The following is a 20,871-nucleotide window of genomic DNA, read 5'->3' as shown; positions in this document are numbered from 1 at the left end:
CTGGTGGAGTCGCACGATGGAGAAGAACCGCCTGGTGGAGTCGTTCCCTTTCTCTCGCTCGCTCACTCTCTGTGTATCGGGACCGAAGAACGAAAGCCAAGGGGGAGCCGAATGCCTCCCCTTCTCCCTCTCACGCTCTCTTCTCAGCTCTGGCTTCGGACGGACAGCCCAAGGGGACTGCCCAAATGAGCCTATGAGGCTTTCTTGTTGCTTGAAACGAGGGGAATGTACTTGAGTACATTGAACCCAAATTTGGGCGAGATTTGAGAGAATATCTCAGCCCTAGGTTTCAAATTTCTGATTTGGGAAATTGATTTAGCCCAAATCAGTCAATTGGGGATGAAATTGGCTTCGAATTGGGCTCGACCCAAACCGATTTGAGTCGATTTGGGTCCGATTTCGGTCGATCGAGTCAATTTGTCGAGATTGAACTCAGATCGACGCCGAATTGGACTCGACGTTGTTCCACGAGGTTCGATTTAATTTGATTTGGTTTTAATTTAATTAAATTTAATTTAATTTAATTAAATTGAGGCTTAATTCGGATTAATTTTGCCTCGACGATGATCAATTGAGTTGATCGAGCGCGATCGAGCTTTGTCGCGCTCGATCGGGGTCAAGTCGATGCGAAAATATTCGTCAACAAAAAGTTCATTTATAATATTTTCTAACCATGTCTTTTTAGGTCTACCTCTATCTATATTAACATAAGTCAAATCTAAGTTCCTGTGGAAAAAAAATTTACAAGACGACAATAGGAATGTATATCCTCAAATTCAGCATTCTAGTAATAATCACTTGATTAAGAACTAATTCAAATCTATTTTTTAAAATGAATATCAACATCCATTTTAATTATAATCCTAGTCATTGATGACTTAAAAAGCCTTAGGTGGGGCAAATTATTGGGTCAGGTGACCGAACCAACTCCGCGTTTGGACGCCAATAGAAAGCAGAAACCTGGCTGCGATTTTTTTATTATAATCTCTTTGCTTTATGTCTTGTCAACCCGATCGACCCGACCCAGTAACCCAGATGATTTGAATTCCAGAATAAAAGAATGGAAACGAAGCGTTTTGTCATTTCACGCAACATTTTCACTGCTCTGTTACTCTCGGCTCTAGTAATCTGCTCTCGGACTCCTCCAATACCTTCGGTTCTGCAATATCTTCTTCCCACCGACGGTAGACGATGACATTGAAGAAGATCATCATTTTGAAAAAGTATGGTTGCGCCTATCTTGCGCTTAACTTGCGCTTTTGTTGTGTTTATGTTATATGTTAAATTTTAGGCTTTAGTAATAATTTTTTACATTGCATTGTTTGTTCAATGTGATCTTCAAATGTTTATTTTCTGAATTTCAACCTTCTTCATAAATGGAAGAAACAAATGATGTGAATGGTTTGGTTGAGCTTTACTTGAGCTATATGTGCGCTTTACTTGCGCTTAACTTGCGCTTTTATCTTTTTTTTTTGTTTTTTTATAGATGCCATATCAAAGGCCAGTAACTTCTCGATGCTATGTCACCACTTTCAGAAAATATTGTGATGATTTTGTCGAGATAATTGGTGATGAACTTGAGCAGACATTAAAGAATTTGAACATTTATCCGTTTTTGAAGTTTCTAGCATTACAACAGCATTACAATAGTGTATACCACTTCTTTTTGAGGTTCTGAAATGTTGGAGTCCTGCTGATGAAGGCTTCATTGTCCATGGTCATTTACTAAAAATCACCTCTTACGAGGTTGCGTTGTTGATAGGTAATATTTTGAATAAGAAATTATGGGTACGGATATGTTTTTTTACTTTAAATGTAACATGTACAAAATTTTTCTTACAGGTATGCCTAACAGAGGCGATGATATCAAATGGAGGATTAATCCTCTAATTGGACCTCTAACAACTAAAATAAAAACTAAAATGATAAAATTAGACAAATTGACTAATAATGCTACCAAATTAAATACCTTTATAATATTTTTTATTAGATAATCTTTTCTTTTCACTAAACAACCATAAAACCTCTAGAAGGCTCACATTTGTTGCAAGTAAAGTAAGTGAGTTCACTTCTATTAATTGAGCTTCATGTATAAGGAACTTCATGGTCGACGAATTCAACACAATTATTGACAAGTTTTAAATGTAAAGACCATTGGGTTACATCAATGATTTTTTTTCTTCTCCTACTGGTAAGTTTTCAGTCATACTGGTTATTTTCCTCTCATAAAGCTTTTTAATATTAACTTTTAATATTATATGTTTGTTATTATACAGATTTGATTTTTGAAACACTTTTCTTTGAATAAACCATCAGATCCAGAACTAAGATCACGTTTTTTGAGATGGGAGGGGTACAATGAATTATACTTTACACAAAAAAAAGCTGCCAAATTATTTAAATTTTTAAAGAAAAATGAGATAATTTTTAAGTCTAAATGTTTAATATTATAAATGTTTTATTTAAAGAGTTGCGCTTTACATGCACTATGGTTGCGCTATAGCGCAAGTAAAGCGCAACCATAGCGCAAGTAAAACACAATGAAAGCGCAACCATAGCGCAAGTGAAGCGCAACTATAGCGCAACAATCAGGTAATTAATATATTTATATTTTTTGTAGATTTACCTTGCTCTTCAGAATGTTTCTAATGAAGAAGCAGAAAAATACGGGGCTGACATTAATATTATACAAAACCTGGAAACCCGGCATGAGCATTAACCCCTTATAATTCAATCACCCCCAACCCCAAGGAAAAAAATTCACACCACCCCACCTCCATCTCCTCATCAAGAACCACCTGAAAGTTCACCTCCACCGCCTACTCAACGTTCTACGCATCCTTCTACTAGACAACCACCTATTATAAAAACACAAGATTCAGAGTCTGTTCAGAAAAAAACTTTTAGAAGTATTTCAAAAAATGTTCAACTATAGCGCAAGTAAAGCGCAAGTAAAGCGCAACTTAAACGCATGTAAACCTCCGGATTTGTTTATCATCTTCTGTTTATCAATCCTTAAAATAATGATATTCTTCATCCTAAAAATAATAATGAAAGCTAAACAACAACATTAGAGATTTTTTTACTTTTCCGCAAAAACAAAAAATATTAATGATCTTCCTAAAAATCGCAACATCTAAGATCCTAAGACTCTAATGAGCTGAAACCGACGCCCTTTTTCTACGGCGATGAATTGAAACTGTTTACAACTTTCTATCTCGTTTTTTCAACTTGCGATGAGATTGAAACTTATCGATATGTTGAAACCAGAGGAATTTCCAGCTAAGTTAGCTTCTGATTCATGCACCACCCCTTCCGATTCATGAATCATTTCCGATTCATGCACCACCCCTTCCGATTCATGCACTCCCTCTTCACCTCCCTCTTCACTGAGCATTCCATCTCTTTTCTGCAATTAGCTAGCTCGTTTTTTCTTCTAAAGCAATAAATATTTAGATCTTTCGCGGTTTTCAAAAATAGGGCGGCAAACGCTTAAAATGAAAATAAAGTGGACTGGGTCGGGTCGATCGGGCTGACAAGACATAAAGCAAACAGATTATAATAAAAAAATCGCAACCATGTGTCTGCTTTCTATTGGCGTCCGAACACGGAGATAGGTTCGGTCACCTGACCCAATAATTTGCCCTTAGGTGGAGCATCCATGTGTGCCAAAAATAGAACCAGAAGAATATAAAGTGAATTGATTAAAGTAGTGAACTTTAAGTCATGTAAAAACAAACCCAAATTAGAGTCATAGGTTGTCCTAAGAAGAGTTAAAGTAAGGATGCCATATAATCATACACATCAAGATGCTATTAAAATACATGTGAGAATATTCTTGAGTAATCTATTTCCAATAATAATTTAATAGGCACATGACTCGAGTTGGGAAGCCCAACAGAGCAATCACTAGTCAAATGTAAATCAAGCATGAATTTGGGTATAATCTTGAGTCCAGGATGATCCCAGAGAACTTCTTTCTCACTATTGAAAAAAGAAAATGGAACTGCAAACTAAAAATCTTAGATTTGGGGTAAATGGGAGCCGGTTTGTCATGGAAGGTTATGGGTAGTTTGTGTCGAGATAAATTTTAATTTTGCTTAAAGAATAATGGAATATGAGTAGAGGAAGTAGGTGAAGCATCCTCATCACCAACTGCTTCAGCACAAGAACCTGGTGTACACACTAATCACAACACTTCAGTCCTTGAATGGTTGGAAATTAATTTATTGAATAGTAATCTTCGAAGGAGGTTCCCTTGTACCCATAAAAAAATATTGGTGGAATAGCTTGATATATAGGAGCAATCAACGAGGGTGAAGGTGTTGAGGGTTGAATATGGATGAGCCGTGGATAGCGTCATATTGGCACTATGGAAGAAGTCAAGCGGGTCCACAATTCATAAATGCACAGCTGCTAGAAAGGAGTTGAAGAATATGGCATATAAGCATGGCCGTTGGAACAAAGACGTGGAATGAAATAGATGGGAGTAGCGGCTTATGAACTTAGCAGGTGGGACGATTACCTGGCGCTCAGTGATAAATTATATAATAATTTTTCCATCTTCAATGGCCTTTTGAAATAAGATAGTTGAATAAGATGTGATTGCTTGTTATTCATATAAGTGGTCCTTCATCATGTCTACATGATTAGTAAAAACTAGTATGAACTGCTGTTTGGTTTCAGATGATTACGTTATTATTGATTCAGCTATTCCATGGCTTGAGTAGTCGTATATCATTGTGTTGTATTATTTTTCAAGATAATATATTATTTTATAATCTGAAATGTTCATATTTTTATTTGTTTTTTTTTTCTTACTTTAATCATTCTGAATGGCCATGCTGCTTGCAGACCAAAAGTAGTTTTGGAGCTGCAACCCATGAATCCTTACCAGCGTCTTCTTCTACATCGCCTTGCTGATATCTATGGGTGCACATTTTCTACATAGTTTACCCTTTAATATTTAATATCATTAACATGTTCATTTTTGTAATCATGAAGTTTATCTTGTCAAATGCTCGCTTGTAGCTTTTCTCATGTGTCTGTTGGTGAGGGCGAGGAACGCCATTTACTGCTAGAACGATGCCCAGAGACCGCAATGTATGTATTCTTCTATATCTTCATTGTTTTCATCGTTTTATTCCTTCATTTATTAGTTCTTATACAATAAAATTATGTTATCTTTCTTGTTAGACTAATACAAATATGTTTATCTTGCAAACTTGAAAACACCTTTTCACGAGCTTTTATTGGATTACGGTGATTTACTGTAATGCACATTGATTTTGCAGCCCTAGTGATTTTGTTATCGGCCTATTTTTTGACTTACTACTGAAGCATCCTATGTATAGTATCTTAGATTTATTGCACATAAAATGAGTATATACCAGAGGGAATAATTTCTAGAGTTAATGTGGGTGGTTAAAATAGAGAATTTCGACAAATTTGTTGACCTGTGCAAAGAAACAAAAAAAAGAAGAAAAAAAAATCAAATCTCACCTGCCCTGCGCCGAACCTCGCACGTCGTTGCCACTCGCACGACCAAGCGTCACGTCTCGCACGTTGCCCGCACGACTCGTTCGAGTCGTTAAAAGCCTGAAGCAACGAGGCCTTCGGCTCTTCTCTCATTCCCGATTTCTCTCTCGTTCTTCCTCACTCTCGCGTGCTTCTTCATTGTCGGTCGACCCTGCTCCTGCTATGGCTTTCCCTATCTGTGGAATCGGAAGTCACGACACTTTGGTCGGAAGCAACTTAGGGAGCTCGCTCGCTGTGAGAGGCATGCATTGCTTCTCCGTCTTCCTAGCTGTTCGACTTCGTGACTTCGACAACTTCCCCGCCTGATTGGATCGGAAGTTACGACATTTTAATCGGAAGCCCAAAACGGGAGCTCGCTTGTTGTGGGGATAACTTTCTACATTCCGCTGCTTCTTCGGCTCCTCCGGTGTTGCTCGACTTCACTTCCAAGATGACTTTCCCTGCCTGCTTGATCGGAAGCAAAGAAGGAGATCGCCGACTGTGAAGTTAACTTTCTTCCTTTGGCCCACCTCTCCGTTCCTTCGTGGCCGTCCGACTTCGCTCAGTCTGATGACATTCCCTTCTTGAGGGATCGAATGCACGAACGGGAGCTTGCTGACTGTAAAGGTGGTTTTCTCCCCTTCGCACACTCATCCGGCCAAATCCCATTAATTAGCCGAACAGAGAGGGGAGGAGAAGGATTTTTGTTTTATTTATTATTATTATTATTATTATTAATTAATTTTAATTATAGTTTAATAGTAATTAATAAAACTTAATTACAATTAATTATATTAATTATAATCAGTATTTAATTAATCATAATTAATTATGATTAAATAATATAAATTTTAATTAATTAATTAATTAATTGTATATTGATTTTATTTAATTAAATTAAATTATGATTAAATTCTACTTATTTTTTTTTTGAAGAAAATGCATAAAATTGCATAAATTCTAAATAGTTACTAGTAATAATAACTAATTTATTATATTAACAATAAATAAATGAATAATAAATTTTTCCTTTCTTACCTCGATGTGTGTGTCGAGCCGGCAAACCACCCATGCATGCTTTTCTCTAGCGTGGTAGGAGGGAACCCGGTGCGACGCCTACGACGAAGTAAGTGAGCGACCCCTCGGCCCCCAAAGTCCTCTTCTCGGCGTTCGTGTCAAGCCAGCAAACATCTATGCATGCTTTTCTCTAGCGTGGTGTGAGGGAACCCGGTGCAACACCGATGACGAGACAGGTTGGCCAGATGCACGCTTTTCTTAGCATTGTCGGGATAACTTTAAAGTACCCGTACGCGGCTCTGTACCTGCGGGGAAACAACTTCTTTTCTTGTAACAGGTACCGAAGACCCATGCACATGTTTTTTTAGCGTGGTGGGGACAAAGACTTTACGGCCGCGGTGTCCTCAAAAGAGGGCACCTACCGTGCACGCTTTTCTCTAGCGTGGCGGGAGGCCTAGTTTTCCGTTGTTTTCCCCTAAAAGGGGGAGGGAGACGTCGGGAGGCTGTCGAAATTTCGGGTGAAAACATACTGTACTCGGACCTGTTTGAACTAGAAAAGAACAAGAATTTGGACTAAAAAAAGAGTAGTGGACTAGTGGACCTAAATCTGAATAAAACCTAAATGATTTCTAAAGCTCAAATTCAAATAAAATGAAATCAAATTGAGGCCAAATTCAAATGAACTTGTAAAGATCTCATAAAATTGGGGACATAACACCTGAACTTGAACCTTGATTTGGATTCAAATGAGCTTGGCGCAAGCGGTTTTGACTTGAACTTGTACTCGGGATTTAAGTAGAACACTAATGGCCTGAACAATTTGAATGCGAGTGCTTGAATTGAACCAAAGTATTGAACATGAGCTGAATTTTAATCAAATGTGACTTGAGCCTTTCATATTCAAGCTCAAATGAATAAAAAGACCTGTACATGAGTTGGTTACAAGCTTTGACATAAATTAACTTGAAACGATCATCTTAATCTGGGTGCGAATGAATGAAGATTTCAAGCTTAGCATGCACGAGGGATAATGTATGGCATTTACACTAATCCTTGTAAATGAATGTGACTAAGATGCAACAAATGCGAACGCCCACGAGCCCTTATAAGAAAGATATTGCAATATCCTCATAACCAAAATCAAGATACAAGCAAGCACACTACAAGACCTGAATGCATACAAACAAAGAATGTAGTGGACTCTTACAACAGTCTCTACGAGATTGGATGCATCGTACATGCAAGAACAACAGATGATTGCAGAATGCATGAGTGTCCCCTATATGCATTGTAGAAACCTCCAACATAAACAACAAGCGCCAGTTGATTGAAGAAGGCGATACTGGAGACTAATTATGGAGGACCCGCCCCTACAAGCAAGTGCAATCACCGGACCACCTGAGATTGGTGAAAGGTGGATGTGATGCAAGGACAATGATTCTACTATGAATATTTCCAAGAGGTCGTAATTGATACAACAGTCCCCATAAAGTCAATGCACTATACTCATAAGAAGCAACGGACAACTGTAAGGTGTACGAGTACTACCCATATGTAGCAACCAAAGATTTGTCCCTACAAATAAGTGCAAATACATCAAAACAACCACCTGAGATTGGTGAAAGGTGGATATGATACTGATGTGAATGGCTCTTCTACGAATACTCCTAGGAGTTCGTAGTGGATACAACGGGTCCCTGCAAATGAGTACAAACCACTTGTGGATAACAATAGTGGATACATCGTAGGTACAATGAACCACTAGGGGCACAAGTACAGATATTACCTATGATAATGGTGATTAAGATCTTCAAGTACGTTGGGCACAAGGGCAACCCAATATATGAAAAAGGACACCCCTTAGCAGAAGGGAGGAGATGTTTGAGCAAATTCGAACCAAACTTCTTGGTCTTCCAAGATTTCTTCTCGATCTTGTACTCAGGAAGGAAATAATTCTGGCATCCATAAATATCAGAAACAACAAATCATCTACACTGATGATCTCAAAAATAATTCTTTTCAAAGCAGCGGACTTCAAAGTTTAAGAAGAACCTCCTCGGTGAATGAGAAAGGGGGAGTAAATATCAAGACCATATTGCCACCGGATCTGCAACACTATGCAAGCAGATAAAAGGCATCTACAATCTACTACGTATCGCCACCGGATCCGCAACACTCGTACTAGCGGACAGAAGGTGTCTATAAATTCTCAAATGAAATATTGTGTAATCAAATGACAATTACTTGCACAACTATAAATACTTTCAAAATACCCCTGCACGTGCACTGTAGTTTCTATAAACCTAGGTACACTAAAAAGGTAAATACAATTTTGACCTGCATGGGCCTCGACAAGCGTGTTATTGATCCACACGTGACGTCTAGGGATACTGCGCAGGTCGATAAGTGAATTCAAGTTCGAACGCGATCCTTCTATGCAGATTAATAGGAGTTGACAGGGTTCGAACCTTCAAAGAAATACACGGTTGTGGAGACCAGTGTATTTGTTTTAAAACATTCATATTAGGCCTCCAAGGCCTATAATCACGAGAATTCACTAATGGCATGAAGCTTACGAAATCCGATCCTCCTAAGCAGGTAAATAGGAGTAGACAGGGTTCAAGCCCATCGAATAAATATGCAGTCATAAAAATTGACTGAAATATTTATTTTATACATTCATTGATAGGGTCGTCAAGGTTTAGTCAAAGAATCACCTCACACCCCGATGATGACCGTGTTGATTGAAGATCTCAAACGGAGGGGTTAATTTCAGGCATTTTTCAAATGCCTCCCAAAAGCTCATTCAAAATTCAAAACTCCACAAAGTCCAAAACCCAACAAATCCCAAATTTTAACATATTTAAAATTGAAATAAATTCATCAAAACACTTAAGACAAAATCCATCCACCCTCCGCAACAGTTTGCCGAGGTGGACAAATTCAAATATAACTTCAGCTCGCAAAGAGCTAATGCCTAGTCGAAAATATCAGTATGATTCATTCTCAAATAATCTCCTGCTAGTAAGGACGTGGTACGTGTCCTCTAACCGGCGGTTTTATCGCTAAAAGGTACCGCAAGATAAAAGGTTATGACCTGGCCCTCTAAACCGAGTGGTTTTGCTGCCAAATGACACCACAAAATACCGATTTTGGCCAGAGCCGATACGCTTTATAGTGGCATCAAATCTTTGAGATATGAATCAATAGGATATGATCGATAAGGCACAAATCCCTATGTTAGCTAAGGTGGATTTAAATTTGTCCCATTAGACAAACATTCACCCCAGGTCTACAAGGTCTCCTTTGACGAAGCAACCCATGGCTGCCGACAAGGATCATTATGTCAGGTTGGGTCGACTATCTCCTTTGACTAAGTAGACCAGGGACAACGATGGCCCGGGACGACAGAACCATGGGATCTTGATCGGGTCCATCATCCATTCCCCCACCATCCAATTTAAGTGTTTTTTTCAGCCTGCTGTTGGTAGAGCAGGAGGCATCTTGGTAGCTTGGAGGAGTGGTATTGGTACCTTTCATGTTAGGTTCCAATCCAACCAGTGTATTATGGGGCTGCTCAGATTTGGAAACTCTATTGAATGGGAAGTAGCTGTTGTATATGCTGATAAGGAGAGATATACCAGGAAGGTCCTTTGGGAGGATATTTCTAAAAATCATACTATGGAATTACCCTTGTTGGTTGGAGGGGATTTCAATTGTATTATGGCACAGGAAGATAAGAAAGGTGGCAAGGCTTTTCATTTTTCTCCAGCTTCAGGTGATATGGCAGATTTCATGTTGGCAAATGATTTGGTCGATCCTGGTTTTTCAGGTCCAGCTTATACTTGGACTAATAACAAAGATGCTAGAAGCAGGATTTTCTCAAGACTGGATCGTTTTCTGGTTAATTCTTCAATTCTTGATGATTTTCAGGGACTGAAGGTCATGCATCTTACCAGATTGGCGTCAGACCATTGTCCCATTTTGTGTTGTATTATGGGAGAGGTGAAAAGGACTTACTCTAATTGGATAAAGTTTGAAGATGTATGGGCTAGCTACCCAATGGCTTGGCATTTAGTAAGGGAGAAATGGAAGGTGGAGGACTTGGGCAGTGAATCTGTTAAACTTCAAAGGAAATGCCAGAGGACGCTAAAAGCACTGTTCTTTTGGAGTAAGAACAAGCTCAAAGTGCTTAATCAACTGAAGGAAGATCTTGATAGAGAGATTAAGGCATTACAAGAGTTGGAATGTTCTACAGGTGGGCTGGATGATACTCAAAGTGAATCTTTGAGATATAAAGTACAGTTATTGAATAGCACATTAGCTCGCATCATGACTTGGTGGAGACAACGAGCTAAGGTGAAGTGGATAGAGGAGGGAGACGGCAATACCCATTTTTTCCATTCTATGGCATCTGCTAGAAGGAGAGCTAAATGCATTGACTCTATCAAAAATATGGATGGTGATGTGGTAACACAGCAAGGTGAAATCTCGGAGGTAATACAAAAGTTCTTTGAATTGAAGTGGCAAGGGGATGTGATTAATGAAAGTGGATGGCCTTCTTTTGAAAATCAAAGAGGACATCTAGCTCTGTTTGCTGAAAGCTTGGATAATGCGGTTACTAAGGAAGAAATCTGGAATGTGGTTCGTTCCTTGGGTCGGAATAAGGCACCTGGAAGAGATGGGGTAACAGCTTCTTTTTTTAAGTTGTTTTGGGAGATTGTTGGGGAGCAGGTTGTTAGTGCTTGCTTGGAATTCTTTGATTCTGGAAATATGGATCCTAAGTGGAAAGAGACAGTGGTGGTATTACTGCCTAAGGTGAATAATCCTGATCAGCCATCAAAATTTAGACCCATCAGTTTGTGTCAAACAATATACAAGATTGTGGCTAAGGTGCTTGTTAACCGGGTTAAAGGAATTTTATCTGGTTTGATATCTGAGGAACAAGCAGCTTTTGTGCAGGGGCGTTCAATTTCTAATCATTGCTTATTGGGACAAGAACTCATGAATAAGTTCAAGGTTTCTAAATCAGCAAAGGGGATGTTAGCCTTGAAAGTTGATATGGAGCAAGCTTATGACAAGATGAGTTGGAGAACTTTGAAGCTGGTGCTGAGTCAGATGGGTTTCCCTCCTAGATTTAGCTCTTGGGTGATGAGCTGTGTACAAGATCCCAAATTCTTGATTCTCATAAATGGCCAATTATCTGAGGGGATTATGGCTAAGTGTGGGTTTCGTCAGGGATGCCCATTATCACCGTACCTCTTTATTCTCTGTTCGGAGTTGCTCTCTGCACACATCCATCAGAACTTCAAGGAGCTGGGTGTTCCAATATGTAGGGGGGGGGACCTCCTGTCTCCCACCTTCTTTATGCTGACGATATTTTAGTTTTTGCAGGTGCATCCATTCCCAATGTGAAGAAGGTGTCTTCCATTCTGGAGGAGTATTGTTCTTGGACTGGACAGAAAGTGAATAGATGTAAATCATCTATACTGTTTAGCAAATCTACTTCCTCTACTACAAGATCTCGGCTTGCAAAAATTACTGGATGCAGGAAGGTTGAAGAAATGGAATACTTGGGTATCAAGTTTGCTTTGAGAAGACTTACAAGGAAAGACTTTGCCCATTTGTTGCAGCAAGCTCGGGTTAAAACATTGGCATGGGGAGTTAGACACCTTTCTATGGCGGGCAGAGTCACTTTGATAAATTCAGTTTTGATTCCCTCTTATGTTTATATGGTGACTCATACTTTAGTCCCAAGAGGTATTTTAAATGAGGTGGAGAAAGTTTGTAGAAGTTTCCTTTGGGATGCTGATGCTAATCATAAAGGTATCCATTATGCATCATGGAAAATGGTATCTAGACCAAGAAGGATGGGAGGACTTGGGTTTCATGCTAATGTCAATTGGGTTGGCCCTCTTAGAGCCAGGATTGCATGGGAGTACATTAGTAAACCAACAAGTTTGCTGCACAGGTGTATGGAGCAGAAATATGGGAAATGGCCATGGGTGGAGGCTTTTAAACGTGGAGATTCGGCTGTTTGGAAGCTTATTTGTAATGGGGCAATAAGCTTAGGCTGCTGTGTTAGATGGAAAGTTGTGAATGGCTGCAATATTGACATTTTAAACCATATTTGGATATGGGATAGGGCTATTTCCATGTGGCCTACATTTTGTGATATAGTAGCAATTGAGAATCTTCATGTAGCAGAACTGATTACAGAATCTGGGAATTGGGATGTGCAAAAACTGCTTGTATACTTTGGAGAGGATCTTGTGGAGAAAATTGTGAAAATTAAAATCTGGAAAGATTTGGAGGAGGACTCGCTGGAGCTGATGAAAACTCCCATTGGTTCCTTTTGAAGAAATGCTGATGGCGTTAGAGAGGAATGAGTATTCCAAGGATAATGGTATTTTTCTCTACTGTATGACTGTGTATTATAGTTGGCTGAATAGGAATGCTATTAAGCATGGAAAGGAAAGTCAGTCTCCTGTTTTTAGGGCAGCTAATATACTTGAAAGCATGAATCAAAATTGTCCTTCATTCCACCTGGAGCAACGGGATACTATTCAATCCGATGGATTGTCTTCAAGTTCTTATTGGTGTCCCCCCCCTACAGGATGGTTGAAAATCAATGTGGATGGTGCTTTGCTTCGTTCAAATGCAGGAGGAATAGGGATGGTAGTTCGGGACAGCTTTGGGAAGTTGGTAGTGGCAGCTGGTTGGAGTATAAACCATTGGGATTCCACTCATGTGGAAATGATGGCTATGCAGCATATTGAGAAGCTACTTGAGGATTGGATGTTTGACCTTAAGGGGGTAATTATTGAGGGAGACAACTCAAGTGTAATCAAGCATATGCAGGAGTTTAAGAGCAGAGAACTTTGGAAACAGCAGCCGGAAGAATACGATAGATGGAATTGGTTGATGACATTTCAACAGGTGGTGTTTGTACATACCTACAGGAGGTTCAACAGAGCGGCACATTTCTGTGCTCATAGAGCTTTAGTTTCTTCTTTTCGTTGGGATATAGGAGATGTTAATAATGTTATTCCTCAAGATTTTTCTGATATTCTTGAGGAAGATAGTAGTTTATTTTTTTCTGTTTGAGGGTTTGTAACCCTTTTTGCTTTACATGATTGTATTTGTTTTTTGATGAATGCAAATGCAGAAGTTCGGCACCATCCAATTTAAGTGTCAGGTAGTGACATTTCCTATTTTAAATATCAAAATTTTCAAACCTTTTCAAATACCCAAATTCAAACCTAATTTCCAAATCCCAATATATGCTTCTACTATATGCCAGATACCACGTATCTCTACGTATCTAATTGTCTACTAGCCTTAATCAAAAGTTCTCTCTCGGTATTGGGAGGGTTAATTAACTATAGGGGCTTGCGCCTATAGGAAACCAGAACTCAGATCATAATGTCATCGCATAATGAGGGCAAAACCTCTGGGTAGTGTCTTATCTACAAACCCAGCTGCCTTCCAAAATCTACCCCGAAACTTTTTTCGTTAAAACTCTCTCGTCAAAAAGAAAAAGCAATCAGTGCGGATGGAGGCCGGGGCCGAATTTTTGGAGCCCTCAAAATTTTATATGCTTGAAGAGACCATCATTGAGACTTAAAGTTAAAATTTTATAAAATCTAAAAAATAACTGATAGTCAAGTCGATCATAACATTAGTGGAATGTTAAGATAGTTGTGATAAAATTAGGAAAGGTATATTGATGAATTATTGTATTAGAAGTGAGAGTAGCATCTATTGATGATAAGATGGTGGAAAATAGAGTTAGATGATTTCAACATCTACAAAGAAGGATACAAAATGCATCTTTATGACACTTCCATAAATTTAGTTTCAAAAAATTATAAAGAAAAATTAATAGACTGAAGAGATTATTGATATAAATGGTGTAAAAAGATTTATGCATAGTAAGTTAATGTTGACCTCTAGACAAAACCCATCTCAAATCCCATGAAGAATTGGAAAAAACCTATCGTAAATCTAGCAAGAAATATGACTGAAATTTTATGTACTTGTCAGCGCCGCTCGAGTAGCTTCTTCGCGATATCTGCGTAACACCTGCTTCGACCGCTGCTCTTCAACATCTTTAAAAGCAAGCCAAAATGAAACCTTCTTCTTGCTTCTTCCCACTTGTGAATCCCCCAACAAACTTCGGCGCCATCATCTCTCCCTTTCTTCGCCTATGATCTCGTAATCCTTAGTTGACAACAACTTCTTCCTCCTCAAGCCTTCCGCGAACTCTTCCACCTCTCACAGAACCACAACTCATCTACTTTAGTGGACCGACCTATTGCTCTAGCCCTAATCTCATGACCGAGCCCTGTTAGAGTCGCACACTTGCGATCTCCCGGCAGACTCCAAAGCCGCACCGAACCCACTGACCTAGCAGACCATCCTCCTCCACCTCAACTAGTCGATCGATCTTACACCTCTGCTCGACTCCAGATCTCACGCAAGATAAGGCCCGACGCCATCAGACCCCTCTTAGTGCTGCTACATACCCGATGCTAGAGCCCGTCAATCCCTCTACATGTTCAAAGCTAGAATCCATCTCCACCAAGCCTTAGAAGCTGACCGAACCAACCTTGTGGGCTCCGAAAATTCGGCCCTTGCCTCCCCGCCGCGCGATTAATTGGTTGTGCGAGGTAGTTTTAACGAACTAAGTTCCGGGGTAAATTTTGGAAGGCAGATGGGTTTGTAGATATGACACTACCCAGAGATTTCGCCCTCATTTTGTGAGGACTTTATGATCTGAGTTCTGATTTCCTATAGTCGCAAGCCCCTATAGTTAATTACCCCTCTCGATCACGAGAGAGAACTTTCGATTAAGGCTAGTCATCGATCAGATACGTAGAGATACGTATTATCTGGCATATAGTAGCAGCAATGGTATTGAGATTTGGAATGTTTGGAAGAATTTGGAAATTTGATATTTAAAATAGAAATTATATCATCTTTCACTTAAAGCGGGTGGTGGGGGAATGGATGATAGACCCGATCAAGATCCCATGGTTCCGTCGTCCCGGGCCATCGTGGTCCATGGTCTACTTAGTTAGAGGAGGTAGTCGACCCAACCTGATAGAAGGATCCTTGTCGGTAGCCATGGGTTGCTTCGTGCAAGGGGACCTTGTGGACCTGGGTTGGATGTTTGTGTAAGGTGATAAATTTGAATCCACCTTAGCTTGCAGAGAGCTTTGTGCCCTATCAATCATATCTTATTGATTCATATCTCAAAGATTTGATGTCATTAAGGAGCGTATTGGCTCTGGCCATAACCGGTATTTGTGGTGCCATTTTGCGGCAAAACCACTCGGTTTAGAGGGCCTCGGGTCATAACCGTTTATCCTGCGGTGCCATTTGCCTGTAAAATCGCCTGTTAGAGGACACGTACCACGTCCTTACTAGTAGGAGATTGTTTGAGAATGGATCATTGTGATATTTTTGACTAGGCATTTGTCTCTTTGTGAGCTGAAGTAGTTTTTAATTTGTCCACCCCATCAAACTATTGCGGAGGGTGGATGAATTTTGCTTTAAGTTATTGATGGATTTATTTCAGTTTTAAATATCTTTGAATTTCTGGAATATGGATGATCTTTAGAATTTTTGGATTTTGAGTGGACTTTTGGGGAGGCATTTGAAAATGCTTGAAATTAACCCCTCCGGTTGAGATCATCGTTCAACACGACCATCATCAGGGTGTTAGAGGTTATTTCAATTTGATTGAACCTTGTCAACTCTACTAAGCTGTTGATCGAGGATCGGGTTTCTCGTAGGCTTTGTGCATTTGTTATAAATTTTCTTTGTTGAAAACCTTGAAGGCCGAATTTGAATGTACAAAATAAATATTTCGGTCAACTTTGTGACCGCATATTTATACGATATCTCGAACCCTGTCTACCTCTATTTATCTACATAGGAGGAACGAGTTTTGTAGGCTTTATGCCTTTTTTTAGTGAATTCTTTTGATTGTAGGCCTTGAAGACCTAATATGAATATATTGAAACAAATACATCTGTTCCCACAACCATGTGTTTGTTTGAAGGTTCGAACTTTGTCGACTTCTATTGATCCGTATAGAAGGATCAGGTTCGAATTAGAATTCACTTATCGACCCGCGCAGCATCCCTAGGCATCACGTGTGTACCAATAATATGCTCGTCGGGGCCCATGCGGGTGATTTTTATATTGATTTGGACATACCCCATTGTGTACCTATGTGTATACAAATTATAGTGCAGGTGCAGGGGTACTTTGAAGTATTTCTAGTTGTGTAGATAACTATCATTTGGATGCACACAACTTTTCATTTGAGAGCTTATACACGCCTTCTGTCCGCTAATATGAGTGTTGCGGATCTGGTGGCATTGCGTCTTGATGTTACGAGGCATCTCCTCATCTTCATATTGTCTCCCCTTTTCTCATTCACCGGGGATGGGACTTTCTGGACTTTGGAGTCAATGACCGTTGATTTGAAAAGAACTCTTTTTAGGCTCTTCGGTGTAGTGTACTTGCTATTTCCGGTGTTTGTGGGCACCAGAACTGTTTTCTTCTCAAGTATGAAACTAAGAAGAGACTTTGGGAACACCGGGAAGTTTGGTTCTAATTTGTTCAAACATTTCCTCCCTTCCGCCAGGGGTGTCCTTTTTTGTATATTGAGTTGCCCTTGTACCCGAAATACTTGAAGATCTTGATCACCAATGTCGTAGATGGTATCAATACTTGTGCCCACAGTGATTCATTGTACTTACAATACACCTACTGTTGTTATCTACAAGTAGCTCATGCTCATTTGTAGGGACCCGTTGTATCCACTACGAGCTCCTGAAATTGTTTGCAGGAGACCCTTTGTTGCCAACATCATGCCCACCTGTCACCAATCTCAGGTGGTTTAATGATTGTACTTGTTGCATGGGCAGATCTTTGATTGCTGGCCTCCAGTACTACCATCTTAACTACAGGCATTTGTAGGGATTGTCTTAGGAGTTCGTGCATCGAGGTCTTGTAACGTACTTTGAGCACTATCGACTGTATGAATATTCTTGTAATTTGAACTCGCTCGCACATGATTCAAGCTTTTCCCTTTGTATATACTTGAGTCCGAGTTAAGTTTCATTTAGACTCGAGTTTATCGAGTCTACAACTCCCACGTAATGTTGTATAGTACGAGTTCAAGTTCTTTGTCTGGATCAAATGCAAGATTGAATATACAAGTTCACTTGCAAGTTGACTAGCTTTGATAGCAAGATTTTCGTCATTTGATTCAAGTTTAGGACTTCTACGAGTCTGTTTGTTGCTTTATCTTGTTTAAGTGCAAATGCTTGTTCAAGCTCAGATCCAGTCCAAATCAAAGTTTTTGTTTAATGTTCTATTCTTGTCCAAGTCCCCTGCAGTCCTTTGAGTTCAAATGTATGTTCGTATTGACTTGATTTTTGTTTCAGTTTGATTTTATTTATTTGGGTTTGAGCCTTGATTAATCATTTAGATTTTGTTCGTATTCAAGTCCTCAAGTCCACTGTTCTTCGTACAAGTCTTCTGCTTATTTAGTTCAAGTTTTGTGCATTTCTGTTCGAGTACAGGTCCTCTGTTGTCCTTCGTATTGCTGCTCAAATGATGTCCTCAAATTGTTCAGGCTTTGTACATTTTAGTGAAAATTTATGTAGCACCCCGGCATATCCCCCGTTTGGGGGAAAATAGTGGAGCTGGGCCTTCCCACCACGCTACTCGAGCATGTATGGTAGGTGTCCTTAGACACCGCGGCCGTAGTAATTTTCATCCCACCATGCTACAAAAGCGTGTATGGGGCCTTCAGCAGTACCCGTACAAGAACACCAGTAGCTCTCCCCATCACACTACAAGAGCGTGTATAGGGCTTACCCACCTCGCTGTATGCTTCGCATCGGGCTCCCTCCTACCGTGCTATAAGAGCGAGTATAGGTGGTTCTCCGGTCCGCCGCAAACGCCGAGACTGGGATTTGGAACATCATACCTTTGCGTAGCAGTCGTTGGCGCTGATGTCGTGGTCGAGGACTGTCCCCACCACGCTACAAGAGCGTGTATAGGGCTTACCTGCCTTGTCGCACATGTCGCACCGGATTCCCTCCCACCGTGCTACAAGAGTGCGTATAGATGGTCCACCGGTGCATCAAGAGCGTCGAAGGCGGGAAAGTCAGAAATTATACCTTGGCGACTCCGGCGGTGGAGGCTCGTGGACTGAGGTAGGAGAATTTTTTTTGCGAATTAATTATAATTAATATTAATTAATTATAACTATTTATACTTAATTAATTTAATTAATTAATGTTTATTAAAATTAATTAAAATCTTAAATTATAATTAATTTATAATTAATTATAATTAATTATAATTAATTATAATTAATTAACTTAATTATAATAATTTAATTAAAATTAAACATAATTAATTATAATAATTATAATTAATTAAAAATAATAACTATAATTAATTAAAATTAATTAAAGTAAATAAAACAATTAATTAAAACCAAATACATTTCTCCCTCCCTACTCTCTCTATTCAAGGGATTTACGGGATTTGACCTAGAGGTGCGTGGGAGGGAGAAGGTTACCTTCACACACAGCGAGCTCCTTTAGCTACTTCCGATCAAAATGTAGTAACTTCTGATCCAACGGGTAAGGGAAGTCGTGGAAGGAGCGAAGTCGGACAACTAAGGAGCTTCACAGTCCGGCGAGCTCACGTTGTTGCTTCCGATCAAAATGTAGTAACTTCTGATCCAATCGGTAGGGGCGGCGTCGAACAGCTACGAAGGAGGCAAAATCGAATAGCTAAAAGGGAGCCGGAGAAGCTACGAGCTCCAGTTGTTGTTCCCAATTAAAATGCCGTGACTTCCGGTCCGATGGCAGGGGAAAGTCGTCAAAGGTAGCAGCGTCGAACGGCCACGCGGGAGCAGAAGAAGTGATCGAAAGGGAGAAAGTTATCTTAACGGTGAGCGGCTCCCGTCCGTTGCTTCCGATCAAAATGTCGTTGCTTCCGATTCAACCAAAAGGCAAGGTCGTCAAAGGTGCTTAGTCGAACGCAAATGAAGGTGCCGGAGAAGCCACTCGAAAGGGAGAAGATTATCTTCACAGCCGATGAGCTCTTGTTTCTTCCGATCCTAAGAGCGGGAGGGATAGCGAGAGTGAGCTCGGGAGAGGAGAGCAGCCAAAGGCCTCCTCTCTTCTTTCTTTTAACGACGCTAGAGGATCGTGCATAGGACGTGTGAGACGCGACATCAATCGTGCACGTCGTACGGAGTTCGACGCCGAACAGGTACGTTAACTCTTTTTTTTCGGTTTATAGGTCAACAAATGCCCCCCAACAAATGTGGTATGCGCTCGGAGCGAGCCACGTTTGTTGTATGCTGATTGACCCTGTGGGTCTCTAGATATTTGTTCTAGATGTCACTAGGGATTTCATTTAGTGGATCTCTAAGAATTTGTTTGGATGTCACACTTAAGATTTTCCTTTAGTGGATCTCCAAAGCTTGTTTGAATGTCACACTAGTCTTGTTTCTCCTTGACTGTTTTAGATGTATCCTTAGATGACTGAGATATTGATTTCTTTTGTCTTGTGCTTTGTGCTGCGGACATTGGTGGAGAATTACCTAATTTGTTTTTATTGACTTGTAAGGTGATTTTTGTACCTTCGGCCCTATGCTTCTAGCTTTGCGGGCTTGATGAAGGAGTAGATGCCGGTGACCTAAACCCTTTAGGTTTGCATTAGGTCAGTGGCAAAAAGTCATATGTCTAGAGCTTTGTGCATAACAAACTTTTTGATGATAGAATTCACTTAGTTCAGACTTAAGCTTTGTGTGAACTTGGGGATAATTTTCTTCGGTCCTTTGCTTTGTGCTTTGGCGGACTTGTTAAAGAAAAGTTTTCTTCGATCCTCGCTTTGTACTTTACGGATTTATTGAAGGATTTGCAGGTTTTGGATTCAGTTGATAGTACCGAACGTAGATATTGTCTTGATCCTTAACCACTTGAGGAGACTTTAATCTGATTCATTTGAGTTCATCAGATCGGGAGAGCTGAGATTTGACAGCTCTTCGTCCTCTGGTTGCTGAGATGGGGGTTCCTCTACTACGGCCTTTCTTATGACTTGTTGAGTAGATGGAGCTGCCAGTGATCCGGCCATATTTGGGCTTGTTGGATCCGACCTTTTACACTCATCCAGACTTCAGACTTGAGCTATGGGAATTGCGCTTCCCAATGCTGATTTTACTGAAGTTGGCAGATTTGGAGTCATCCTTCGTAGTTTTAGATTTTGGAGCCTACGAACATTCAGTAGTTA

At 39.9% G+C, this 20,871-nt stretch overlaps 1 protein-coding gene across 2 annotated transcripts in view; it reads left to right on the top strand.

Moving 5' to 3' along the window:
* The window catches only part of LOC110102397, a gene marked incomplete at its 5' end in the record, with an annotated part of 77,201 nt that overhangs the window by 18,438 nt on the left and 37,892 nt on the right, over positions 1-20,871 (top strand). The window contains 2 exon segments of one of the 2 annotated variants that reach the window (XM_020830728.2): positions 4,855-4,932; positions 5,032-5,103. Coding sequence (XP_020686387.1) covers positions 4,855-4,932; positions 5,032-5,103 — 150 coding nt within the window. 2 annotated transcript variants of the gene reach the window in all.

Source organism: Dendrobium catenatum, unplaced genomic scaffold (genome assembly GCF_001605985.2).
Source record: "Dendrobium catenatum unplaced genomic scaffold, ASM160598v2 fragScaff_scaffold_94, whole genome shotgun sequence".
Taxonomy (NCBI): Eukaryota; Viridiplantae; Streptophyta; class Magnoliopsida; order Asparagales; family Orchidaceae; genus Dendrobium; species Dendrobium catenatum.
This window is presented reverse-complemented; position numbering and strand designations above follow the sequence as displayed.